Source organism: Curcuma longa, chromosome 13 (assembly GCF_044706935.1).
Source record: "Curcuma longa cultivar G26 ecotype Majalengka, Jawa Barat chromosome 13, ITB_CL_G26_1.1, whole genome shotgun sequence".
Lineage (NCBI taxonomy): Eukaryota > Viridiplantae > Streptophyta > Magnoliopsida > Zingiberales > Zingiberaceae > Curcuma > Curcuma longa.
The window spans coordinates 4,551,565-4,563,374 of NC_133873.1; the positions used below are offsets into that span (position 1 = coordinate 4,551,565).

Consider the following 11,810-nt stretch of genomic DNA (forward strand, 5'->3'; position numbering starts at 1 on the left):
TTCGACGGAGTAGATTTGTAGAAAAGAATAAAAGTTTGAATCTTCATCGAACAATATCCTTTTTCGTCCTGATTAATTATAATTTTTTAATTTATTTTTTTTATAGATAATTATAAGATTAACTGTGTGAAATCACTGATTGTGAAATCGAAGAATCACTAGCCGAACATAAAACTCACGAGACACTGACATTAGTGTAGTTCCCATCGACCTTGTCCACTGTAGCCGCAGACACCTTTTCTTTTAATAAGTGCCTTTGTTGGTCAAATATTCCTACAAGACTATAAATATGATGATAGTCTTCATGGGCATGTAAGCAATGGTCCAAAAAGATTCAGATGGGATCGACGCGCACCCAATCATTTCGCTTCCTTCACCTCTACTCTACTCTACTCAGAAGACGTAGCAAACAAACTAAACGAATTGTTAGGAGTCATCGTAGGATCTTGTGTATTGTGTTTTGGAAGAAGAGACAAAAGGCAGCGACAGCTCAGTAGGAGCGACGAGGCCTCGGAAGAGACACCAGCGCAGCGAGGAGAGAGAGCCAGAGCTACGGAACGTCCGCCCTCGACGCTTGGTTCGACTGCTCTGTGGAGAAAAAGAGGTACGGTTTCGATCAGCATTGTGTACTTTTTTACCAGTGGCTTGGGAAGGAAGAAAGGAAGCGGAAGTGTGTTGAACTTGAGGTCTCTGTGGGTTTCTTGGATTGGGTTTGGTAATGGCATCTTCCTTTTTTTTTTTTCTATTGCTACGTTGGATTTACCCTAAAAATTTTTAGTTTGGTCGAAAGGGAAGCTTCCTTTCCTTGTTTTGTGATGAAAAATGTTATTGTCGATCGAGACTTCAAGTAAGAGCTGGATTGGACTATTTCTCCGGCGAGCTTGAGTATTTATTTCTCGATTCTGTTTTCTTGTTTAGGGTTCTCATCATAGATAGTAGAACTTGAGAATATTGGTGTTGAAACTTCAAAGGCACACTCAACAGCAGTAGATTAAAGCCCTTTTTTATACGTGTACATAGAACCTAGAGAATTTGTAAGCATATTTCAAAGTTGGCTGTGCAGTGTAGTTTTTCACAAAAAGAAAAGCATGCATTTAAAAAAAAAAAACACTATCAGATAAGGACGGTGTCATTTTTGAGAGATCAATACTAATACACAGGTAGACCCAGACAAAATCATGATTCTTTCTTATCCATGTCTGGACCACTTTGTTTGATCACAAAGATTAAAGGCCCTTGTTAAGCATTGGGCCCCAAAGATACATTGTATATTAATGTGAGGGATTTTTTAGTTTTATGTTTAAATTTGCAATTAAAAAATTCAGAAGCTGGTAATGCTTTGTTAGGGAGTGTTCTGGTTTATGTCTCCCACATTATGGGCACCAGTTTCTTAGATCTATACTGGTCTGTGTACTTCATTTTGAGTAGCACAGGACTTTGAGTAGCACTAGAGGGAGGAGGGAGGGTGACTGCCATTAATGAAACGCAAAAGAACATATCCCTTTCATGCTTAAAATAATAAGGGGGGGGGGGGGGGGTAAATAGCGTGTGTACTTTTGACGTTCTTTTTACTTTCTATCATAATATTAGTAGCAGTGGAATAATAAATACTTAAAAAGAAGACAGAAGGTAAAGGACTTTTTACTTGGTTCCCAACTCATAGGGTTAGTCTCCAAGGCCTACGCACTTAGCGCGAGTCCATTATGCGTATCTCCTTTCTAGAACTCTTCCATAAAGGAGATGTGCATAGTGGACTCACGCTTAAAGTAAATACAAACAAGACTTTACCAATCGGTCCGAAAGGTTTGAATGTCATGCACTCCTCCTGGTGCTTCCTCGGTCGTAGAGCTTTGAAGTCTTTTTCGAGCACATATGACAGGAGATTGAGAGTAGGATTGTAGTTTCAAGCCTCGAACCTCCATCTCCTTTTTATTGACTTTTTCCGGTTGACCGAATAAGCTCATCAGGTCACCCGATCCACAACTTATTTGGATCTGTTCTGACCTTATCTGGATCAACTCTTATGTGGATCAAGCCATATCTGGATCAAGCCTTATCTTTATCCACATCATCCGAACTTATCCTTATCTTCATCCACATCATAAAGTCGAACCTGATCTTTTGCCACATTAGCTTCCATGTCAGCCTACCATGTCAACATTTTTGACAACTTAGCAATTTGGTCGACCGAAACCTTTTCAGTAGGCCGAACAAAGCCACGTCACCGAATCGAATTCGGATCTACACTCGGTCAACCGAACCTAGTCGATCGACCTAACCTATTTTCCTATCTATTGAATCGGCTGTCCGGTCGACCAGATTGGTTTTCCAATTGTTCGGACTGGTTGTCCGGCCGATCGGATTGGTTTGGGTCCGATTTGATCTGGGTCAAGGCCGGTTCATTCCGAACTTGGTCTAGCTGTGTCCGATTGCATTCATTTGCTTTCCGTCTTGCTTCCAGCTTCAGGTTCACAAACAAACACAACAAAGCTTTAGTCGGTTTATTTTTCTCGGAGTTCACTCTTTCAAGACTTCTACCTAGAGTTCACTTCCTTGGGGTTTTCCCATTGTCAAGCATTTGGTCACTTTGACCTGCTTAGACTTGCCATTTGCCAGACATTCAGTCATCTTTGACCTGCTTGGACTTTTCCTTACCAAGCATTTGCTCACCTTAACCTGCTTGGACTTGCCACTTGGTAGACATCCAATCATCCTTGACCTATCCAGATTTTCCCTTATCAAGCATCTAATCACCCTCGACTTGCTTGGACTTTTGTTAGTTATCCGATTCAACTTTGACTTGACAACTTTTCTTTGCTAGTCATCTGATCAACTTTGACCTGATTAGACTTCTCTTTGCTAGTCATTAGTCAATTTTAACCTGACTAGACTTCTCACTTAACTTACTTCCAAACATTTAGTCATGTTTGGATTAACTTTTGGTCAATCCTTGACTAGACACAGGTATATTATCAAATATTGAAATCTTGAAGGCTGATTACACCAATAGTGTTCACTATGAATAATTGTCGAAACGCTTTTGTAGGGGTTTTACACTTGATGTGATCAAACAAATATCTCGAAGATCAAGAGTTATGGCTTGGGGTTGTTGAATATGTGTGGTGATCTCTATGTCATATAATACAACTGAAAGAGATTGCTAATCACTTCATAAGTTCATAAAATATACCCACGTATAGATCTCTAGCATGTGTTCAAGTCTCAGCACGAAAAGAAGCAAGGGGAAATGCCTACGAGGGTCAATTGACCACCAAAGAAGAGCAAGCAACCATGCATTGATAGTTCCCATGAACTTTTAATAAGCTCTTTGATATCGGTAGTTCCATTTGTCTTAACCCATGAGCCAAACATGAATTCTTGGACTCTACAAAGCATAATTCTTCCCATTTAATTTTTTTGTGGTAATATATATGGATCCTGATTCAAGGAAGCAGTAGACCTAACATGTGATAATGTGGTTGAGGAGCTTGTCCTTTTAAAATATTTTTTTGAAGAGGGATTTTGTTGAGTTATATCTATCACTGCGAGATGATGAGGGCAAATGATAGTGTGCTCAGATAATAGTAGTAATGAGTGGCCAACTTGGGGTTCGCATGCCATTGTCGCGTGTTAAGATTGGTCGATGATAGAGGAATCCAAGATTACAATTGCATTGGAAGATAGGGAAGAATAGCTGGAAGAAGTGAATGAACGATGATGGAGCTTGCTTCGAATTAAGGATTGAAAGGATGGTTGGCGATGCTACCATCCTTTGCCTTGAGGACGTAGACGAATAGTTCATATGAGCTGGAGGAGGCACTCACCAATGAAGGGGCAAATCTGAAGGTTGTTGAGGTTTAAAGGATGGTCAGTGATGCTGATGGACATTGATGTGGATAACGAACATTGTTGCATGCGACGAATTATTATGGGTGGTTTTCATATAAAATGGTTTCTAAAAGATTTTCTATAAACCACAAAGAAGGAAGAACGGAGCTCAACTGGGAGTTTAGGGAATAAAGACATACAAGTAAAGCTACACCTATAAAGAGATTTAAAAATGGAGCTTTTTGGTTGGGCTACATGGCGGAACCATGTGTGCCAGTTGCAAAGCATATGTGGGCTTATGTGGTAGTGTGCATCGGCATACAAGTGAAACTATACCCATAAAATTAGTTAAAAAGTAAACCTTTATAGTAAAGCCATATGGTGAAGTAATGTGGGTTAGTGAAATTCACATTGGTTGGTTCAAGTGCAATGCTCACGAGCATTGTGCATGTGTGGGCTTATTTGCAACACATTGCTAAGTGTGCGTGCACACACAATGGATGCTCACATGTTGCCCACATGAGCACAATGTGATGTTTTGTGAAATGGCACAACCCAACCGGTTTGCGCAAATCAGTGTTGATTGGATCTCAAGGCCCAAATTGGACTCAAATGGGTGCAATCCAACAAAAACAACCTATTGCGGGTGTGAACTAATATTCTCTAATAGATCAAGGGTTAGGCTAAGTAGACACACTTTAAGTAGATAAATCTTAGATTCTAGCAGCCTGCTCTCTCTTTCTGCAAGCAGTCTTCTTCCTCCCCTTTAACGTACTCCAACCATTAGATATGCAAACTCTAGAGGGCAGATTCTGGTGATCTTGTTTTTGACCAGGTGGTTTGCTGTCTTCTCGGTAATGAGTACATCAGTTTGTTTGTATCTCAGAAATTTTCACTGGATTCAGTTGTACCATTGCAAGGGACAAATCAAGCCTTAAGGAGTGTGACTAGTTTCGAGATTGGTGATTAATATATTGTAACTAACTCTTATTCTGATCTACCGACAATATCACATCCATTAAGCTAAGGTTATCATGATATATCCTATTGTAGATGGAAATTGCAATTGAGCATAGGATTAAATAATTTGATTCTAGCTCAATTTAAATCCTAAGAATTTAGATCACTTCCAGTCAACATGGTTTGTAGGGCCATAAGAACATAAGGTCTAAAGGATAACATTGACAACTAATAAGAACTGCAAGACTTGCCTAACTCGTGGGATTATTCTCAAGTTGATCCTCTCTTTCTCTCTCTCTCTCTCTCACACACACACACACACAATCCTAACTGTTGCCAGCATCATAGTGGTTTCCTGCTGAATCCTTTTTCTTCATTTCTATGCAGAACTAGATCATAGCAATGGATAAAGTGGGCAATGCAATTGTGGATGTTGAATCTCTCATGCAACCAACTGATGTAGGTTGCTCTGGAAGTTCAAAGATGACTGTAAGTGGATTAATTGATGTTAGTGTTTGCAGCCTCTGTAGGGATAATTTAAGAAACAAACTTGAAACTTATTCTAGCCGAAGTATGAGATTTGGGTCTTTTCTATTCATAGAAGGCTCTTTCTCGCAAGGGTTCAATGGATGTTGAGAGATGTATTGGTGAGGAGCTACATGCTGATGAATCATTGGTAGTTGTTAAAGGTATGGGATATTTTATTTTCCTGTTGTCATCATGTCAGTTTTGGACATGTACAATGACCACAATTATGTGGCTGCTTCAACAGTTGTCTTTTATGGATTAAACAAAAGTTCATGTAGAATGCTCATTTTTTTTGGAAATTCTGACAAAAAACTAACTGTTTGTGAAGATTACTTTCTTTCTCATAAAACTATTTGTTAAGCTTACTTACGCATGCAGTTTGACCAGTTGGTTATTAATGATATAAAATCGAGCTTTCCCATGTTTCCTGTAGTAATTCTGAGATTTAAGCAGTTGTAGCCTGCTTTCCACGCATGCTGTTTCTTTCTCATAAAACTTGATTTTCTTCTTCAGTAAATTTATTTGCATTTGACTTTGTTATTTTTCTAGATGTTCCCTCTCAAGTGGAGAACTTGAGGCGTTCCCTTATGCCATTCAAAACTCTCAAGGCTGTGTTGTCATCACCTAATAATACTGTTTTTCAAAATTTGGGAGAAGGAAGGAACAAAAGATTAAATCGCCTACGCTTCATCCACCCAAGGAAGGTTCTTCTATTCTTTGCAACCATGTAAGTGCTATTGAAGCTGCTCGTCATTCATTCCATTTTGAATCTTATCAGAATATTAAAGCTTTTTTCCAACTTATAGCAAAGGCAGGGACAAGAATTATCATACTCTACAATTCAATCTACTTAAAGTCATTTCTTTCATTTTAAAGATTGTAGACTAAGATTTTGTACACACAAATATTCATTTATTTAGCAAATAAGACAAACACTTCTAATCATGGATTGAGTTCGGCACAGGCGGAATTTATTGTTCCCCTCACCAACTAACATGAAGATGCTTCTTTCGGCATCAGCATTGGAGCAACGACTTGTGGTGGAAATAGAGAGGAAGAGAGGCTCGCAGTAGAAACAAAAAGAGAGCGAGACAAGAGAGACCGAGGGAGAGAAAAGTACTTTGTAAGAACGGGCGATGAGTATAACAGACACAACAACACGTAGCGGTTGCAACGACTCGCACAACGGTGGGAGACGGATGCAATTGCTAGTGATGGGAGCAGTGGTAAGCGTGGCAATAGGTAGGAGGATAGGCCATGAGGGGCAGGAAGGTCGCGAGGAGAGGTGAGTGCTTAGAGAGAAGAAAATTAAATAACATTTGCAACTTTTTAAAAGTACCTATTATTCTACTTAAATACGATTAGAGGAGATTATTTTATATATAAACTAAACTTTGTTCAATCTTAAACTGGCTAAAGTAAATCCAAATTGTGTTAGGTTTAAACCCACTTGATCATAATTATCATGAGCTCCAACTAACTCTAGATTGACTTCCACTCGACCCTAAAGCTCAAAATATTAGTTTTTTTATTTAATTAGTTATCTAAGAATTTTTTAAAATAAATTACAATGCAAACATTTAAATAGGGTAAAATTTGATATCTAACAAATGAATATTGTTGTTTGTGCTCTAACTTTTGTGATGTTCAAGAGACTGGGAGAGATTGTATGAGCAAGCAATAAGAAAATTAGGATTAGATAGGATTGTATTGAGGTTCTCCTCCTACTCCTTTGTGTTTTTCTCAACTTTAGTTCGAGTGTCAAGAAACAATTACGGTTCGATATAACATTTTGATTAAGTGAAAATTTGCTTAATTAAGTTTTAAAAGTAATTTATTTATTATTTCACTATTTTTATTATTGTATTGAAATATAATTGAAAATACATGATAATTGTATCTACACCGAGTTATATCAAATTAATTTTTTTCAATAAAAATTATTAGTTCAATTTGAAAGTATAAAAACTTTTCAAATTTGAATTAATTTTATAAAAAAATATCTTTATTCCAAAATTTAGATTTTATCAAACAAAATACAAGAAATAAAGTGATATTTCTTGAATTTTGGAGATAATAAAGTGATATTTCTTGTATTTTGGAGATAATAACCAGCACATGTATCAACATATGAAACCATCTAACATGAAGCTCATCCAACCAAACAATTGTAGAGTCCAAAAAGGTATTTCTTGTACATGAGAAAGCAAATTCATGGGAATGTCAATTCGACTCAGACAGTCCCTATTGGTATTAGCCAGTCCTGGCAACCATAGCCTGGATGATTTTGGAGATAATAAAGAATGAATGGGCCGACATTAGTGACACTTATTTTGCTTCTACTGTATAAGCTGGCTAACAACTCCAATAACAAAGCATTATCTGGTCTAATTGCAATGAGGTACATAAGATTCCCAAATAGTTTGTAGGAACAATTGGTGTGCCCGTTTGTAGCCAAATAGTATATTTTCCTCTTGTATAAATCTAGTTCATATTTCCTCAGAATAAGAAGATTCTGTTAGGAACTCTAGGCAATCTAAATCTAGCTCCTAGGAAAGTAGTGAGGTTGTCGTAAATCTGCAGTAACAAATTGAGCTTCAAGATTTTTATTCACTTCCATAACTTTCTACTTTATCACTACCGTAAGAAAAACATTATTTACTTACACAATGAGAATGACTGTCACACAATATGTTTTCTGCATAGTTAATGATCAACGTAACGTAGCCGTAATGAAGTCCACGCTCTGGATTGGAACAAACCTCTCATTATGCAACACAGCATCAAGGTTTCTCAATATAGACATCCCCAATCAAACTACCTTGTAAGAAGCGTTTTTTGAATATGCATCTAGATGATCTGCTAACTAGTCAAATACAAGAGAAAAGAGAATGCAAATGCAGATTCGCTTGAGCCACAGGTTGAAGAATCACAATATCATCTACGCTATAAAATTTGAGTGAAGTCCTTAGAAATCGGGAGCAACTTTATCAGTGCTCCCTTGCAAGATTCATATGATTTTTCCATTGACTTATGCTTAATAATCACTTTTCTATAACTGTCTTATTTGTATTTTATAAAAGGTTTCCTTCCATAACTCAATGATCAACTTTCGTTGTTTCCTTAACGAAATTCAGTCTCTTGCAACAATGAACAGGTCAATCCTTGGGACAGTGGTTCTCATATATTTCACACTGGCAATCAACCGAAGAGGCAAAAATTAATTTCAGCCGCGGGCATTACTGTTGCAACATCAGTTTTATTGTTTGAAGGAGCCAGCAAGATAACACATGAAGCCATTTATTCCCACAGGGATGCTCATAAACGTTTGTTCACTTTTTCATCTTGTCGGTTGCATTGATCATTGAAGTTGAAGGAAAAGTAAACATGCTGCAACGTTGTATAGATATCTGTGTGAGAGATCTGTCTGCTAGAATTCCTACTGTAGTGATCATTCTGAATTCAGCTTTTAGAGGTTGCGTGGATTTGAAAATCTTAAATCAGTAGGATTATTGGTGATCTCAGTTCCCAGTTCAGACTTGTAGCTGCTCGTGAACTTTTACAATTGTGTTTATTTAGTAAACTCTCAATCTTCGTTTATGGTTTGCAGCACTATATCCTCATGTTAACACATGCTTCCTTTCTTATTTATTTTCACTATATATTTGACACTGTTGATCATACATGCACATCTTCCTACTAATCTTTGTATTGCATTTGCATTTGAACCTATGTTGCTTTATAGTGTAACAGCAACAACTACAGTTGTTTATATCCCAAACGGTTAAGGGGGAGATCGTTGGTACCCTAAGTGATTTGGCCATAATTGATGTTTAGGTAAATGGATTTAAGTTAAGTCTCGCATTGTTATGTGATATGTCCAAGTGTGTAGGAATTTAAGTGAATACACAGGAACATTTGATGACTCAAGGTCCATTGCAATATGGAGATGGGTGATATAAGACACTCGAGGGATTGGAAGGACAATAAGTATTAGAAATAAAAGAACCAAGAGCAGAAAGACACAAGTATATGAAAAGGATGATACGGGGAGTGAATCAATGAATTTGGTGTATCCGAGGGATGAGAGATTTGACGGACGAGTACAGTAGTTGAGTGAGAAGGACGCATGGAGAGTGAATTGAAAGAGCTTGATGCATTCGAAGGATAAGATACTGGGTGGAAGTTTGCTCGGGTAAACTCTATGAGATGAGTTGAGTGAACATATACTTGGGGCGAAGGGTAGAACTCAACTTAGGTGAACTCGATCTTAATAGACTTGAGTTAGAGTTCCAAACGACTAGAATAGGGTTTCAGGTGATCAAAACTTCAATTGATCAAAAACATAGATACGGTCAACTAATGCATAGGTTTATTCTTTTATCTTTGAAAAGGTTTGGAGTCATCTGATTCGGGAGGTTCAAGCCATTGAAAAATGGATCCGATGAATTGTAAGTACACATGGAGCATGATCTAGGTCAGATGCACACAAGGCTCTTAGAGATCCAATTGATTAGGTGGATCAATTGATAGGAAATGGATCTGGTCAACCAAAAGACTACTATGTCAGCAGATATGATAATCGAAGACCTGCTCATGGATGAGACCAACAGTTGATTCAACATTATGCGGTCGACTAGATGAGGTTTGCCAGTCGACCATATATGTCACGTCAACAAACTTGATTGTTGGAGGCAGAGACTACAAAAAGAGACTAACAGCTCGACGGAGATACATCGTACTCAAATTCTTTATTAAACCTCTTGTTCTCTATTGTATTGTTACCACTTGTTGTCCTAAGAGGTTTCTCCACCTCGGATATTTTATTGAAGAGAAAAAAATAATAAATATCATGTGCATAAGCCTTAGACATAGCAATTTGAGAGTTAGGAATTAAGTAAATCCTTGTATTCATCTTCGTATGTTTGTGTGCTTATGTGTTTAACTATTTTTATCTGTTAATGTGTATCCTTGCTAAGACCATAATATGAGAAGTTAGTCGCTTTATTTGCAGATGCACTATTTATCTCCTCTCCTTTGGCGATCTTAATTGCCATGAGTGCACTCTCGAATTTTTTTAATAAAAATGATGATTAAGAGATGTTCTTTTGATTTTTACCTTATATAAATATTTTATTTTTTTCTAGGATTTTTTTCGAATTGCTTTTGTTTTTAGTAAGGTTTTAACCGGATATATTTCACTAGACATTCAAAGGAAAGTGTTATAAAATATTAAGTAGATATTTATAGTGACCGTCCATTACTAGTAGTCTTTTATTTCTCAATTTGCACTTTATTATTTTTTATTATATTATTATGTGGAAACTTTTAATTCATCATAATTTTTATTTTTCAAGGTCTTTTATCAAGCTTTATATATATATATATATAAATGTATATTGAGAAAATATACAGAAGAAAATTAAACATATCGTTTGCATTGCTTATATTTTTCTATCTTGGTTTTTTTTACTACTTCTTTTACAACAAAATAATAATAATTTGAATAAAATTTTAATTTTTTTAAAAGTTAAAATTATTTTGACCATTATAGTTATTTCATTTTTTAAAAAATAAAAAATAGAAAATTTGTTAATTTTAAAATGGCCCTAAAAATCTGGTAATTCATATTAAGAAGCTATTTTATCCAATTCATTGTGAAGAGGGAGAAAAAGATATAAAATCAATAAACCTATATAAAAATAGAATTGAGTTAATCATTGTGTGCACTTCGTCATGGTGTGCAATTCATTGTCTTGGCTGATTGGCTTCTTTATTCTATCGTCTAATCTTCTAAGAGTATCATTTTTTTAGTTGACAATAACATTAAGTATCCAACTATTTGGATCGATTAATCCTAAAATGATCGGTTCAATCTATAAATTTTTTTTATTAATCATCAGAATAAATTGAGAAATGAAGATGACGACTTAGTCTAATAATCAGCATTCTTGGATTTATTATATATTTGAGGGGAAATCCCCGTAAATTAGTCGCAATTGAGTTTCGAACTCAGATGTATGGTCTGTCGTTGACGGATCTAACTATCTCACCATTACCCCAGGCCCCAGGAGCTTACGATTGATCATTATGAGAGTAGGGCATGTCAATTATTATGCGGGGTTTGTATAAGGAAATTAAAACTTAAAGTGCGAATTAATAATTCTAAAATTATAAAGGGTATTTCTAATCGATCATTCCTAGCTATTTAGTCACTATACTAGAATGATTTCTGTTCAATATTTAAAGTGTCTCCAGACAAGATGCAATGGTTAAGGTTTTTTGATAAATTTTAAAAATTTGAATTTGAGACTATAATAATTTTTTCCTCAATGAATAATAGATTAAAAAAATTATCTTGATGAATCAGTACTTCTCAATTTATTTGGATAGTTCATACAAAATTTAAAATTTTTTAAAATTAAATTGATTAATTTAAAATTAATTGGATAAAATGAATAAGCAGTGTTAGAAAAAAAAACCGTCGCGCACAG

The 11,810-nt window shown here is 36.1% G+C and overlaps 1 protein-coding gene across 3 annotated transcripts; it reads left to right on the forward strand.

The window, feature by feature from the left end:
• The first annotated feature begins 514 nt into the window (after positions 1–514).
• On the forward strand, positions 515–8,860 carry LOC141844537 (uncharacterized). 3 transcript variants are annotated; one of them, XM_074732569.1, is made up of 5 exons: positions 515–604; positions 5,176–5,277; positions 5,390–5,477; positions 5,866–6,043; positions 8,474–8,860. In XM_074732569.1, the coding sequence occupies exons 2-5, from the start codon at positions 5,191–5,193 to the stop codon at positions 8,538–8,540; spliced, it is 420 nt and encodes a 139-aa protein (XP_074588670.1). In that variant the 5' UTR covers positions 515–604; positions 5,176–5,190; the 3' UTR covers positions 8,541–8,860. The 3 variants fall into 3 exon arrangements, with proteins under 3 accessions (XP_074588670.1, XP_074588671.1, XP_074588669.1); XM_074732570.1 differs by lacking the exon at positions 8,474–8,860 and having other exon boundaries at positions 5,866–6,047; XM_074732568.1 differs by lacking the exon at positions 515–604 and having other exon boundaries at positions 5,170–5,277.
• The last annotated feature ends 2,950 nt before the right edge of the window (positions 8,861–11,810 follow it).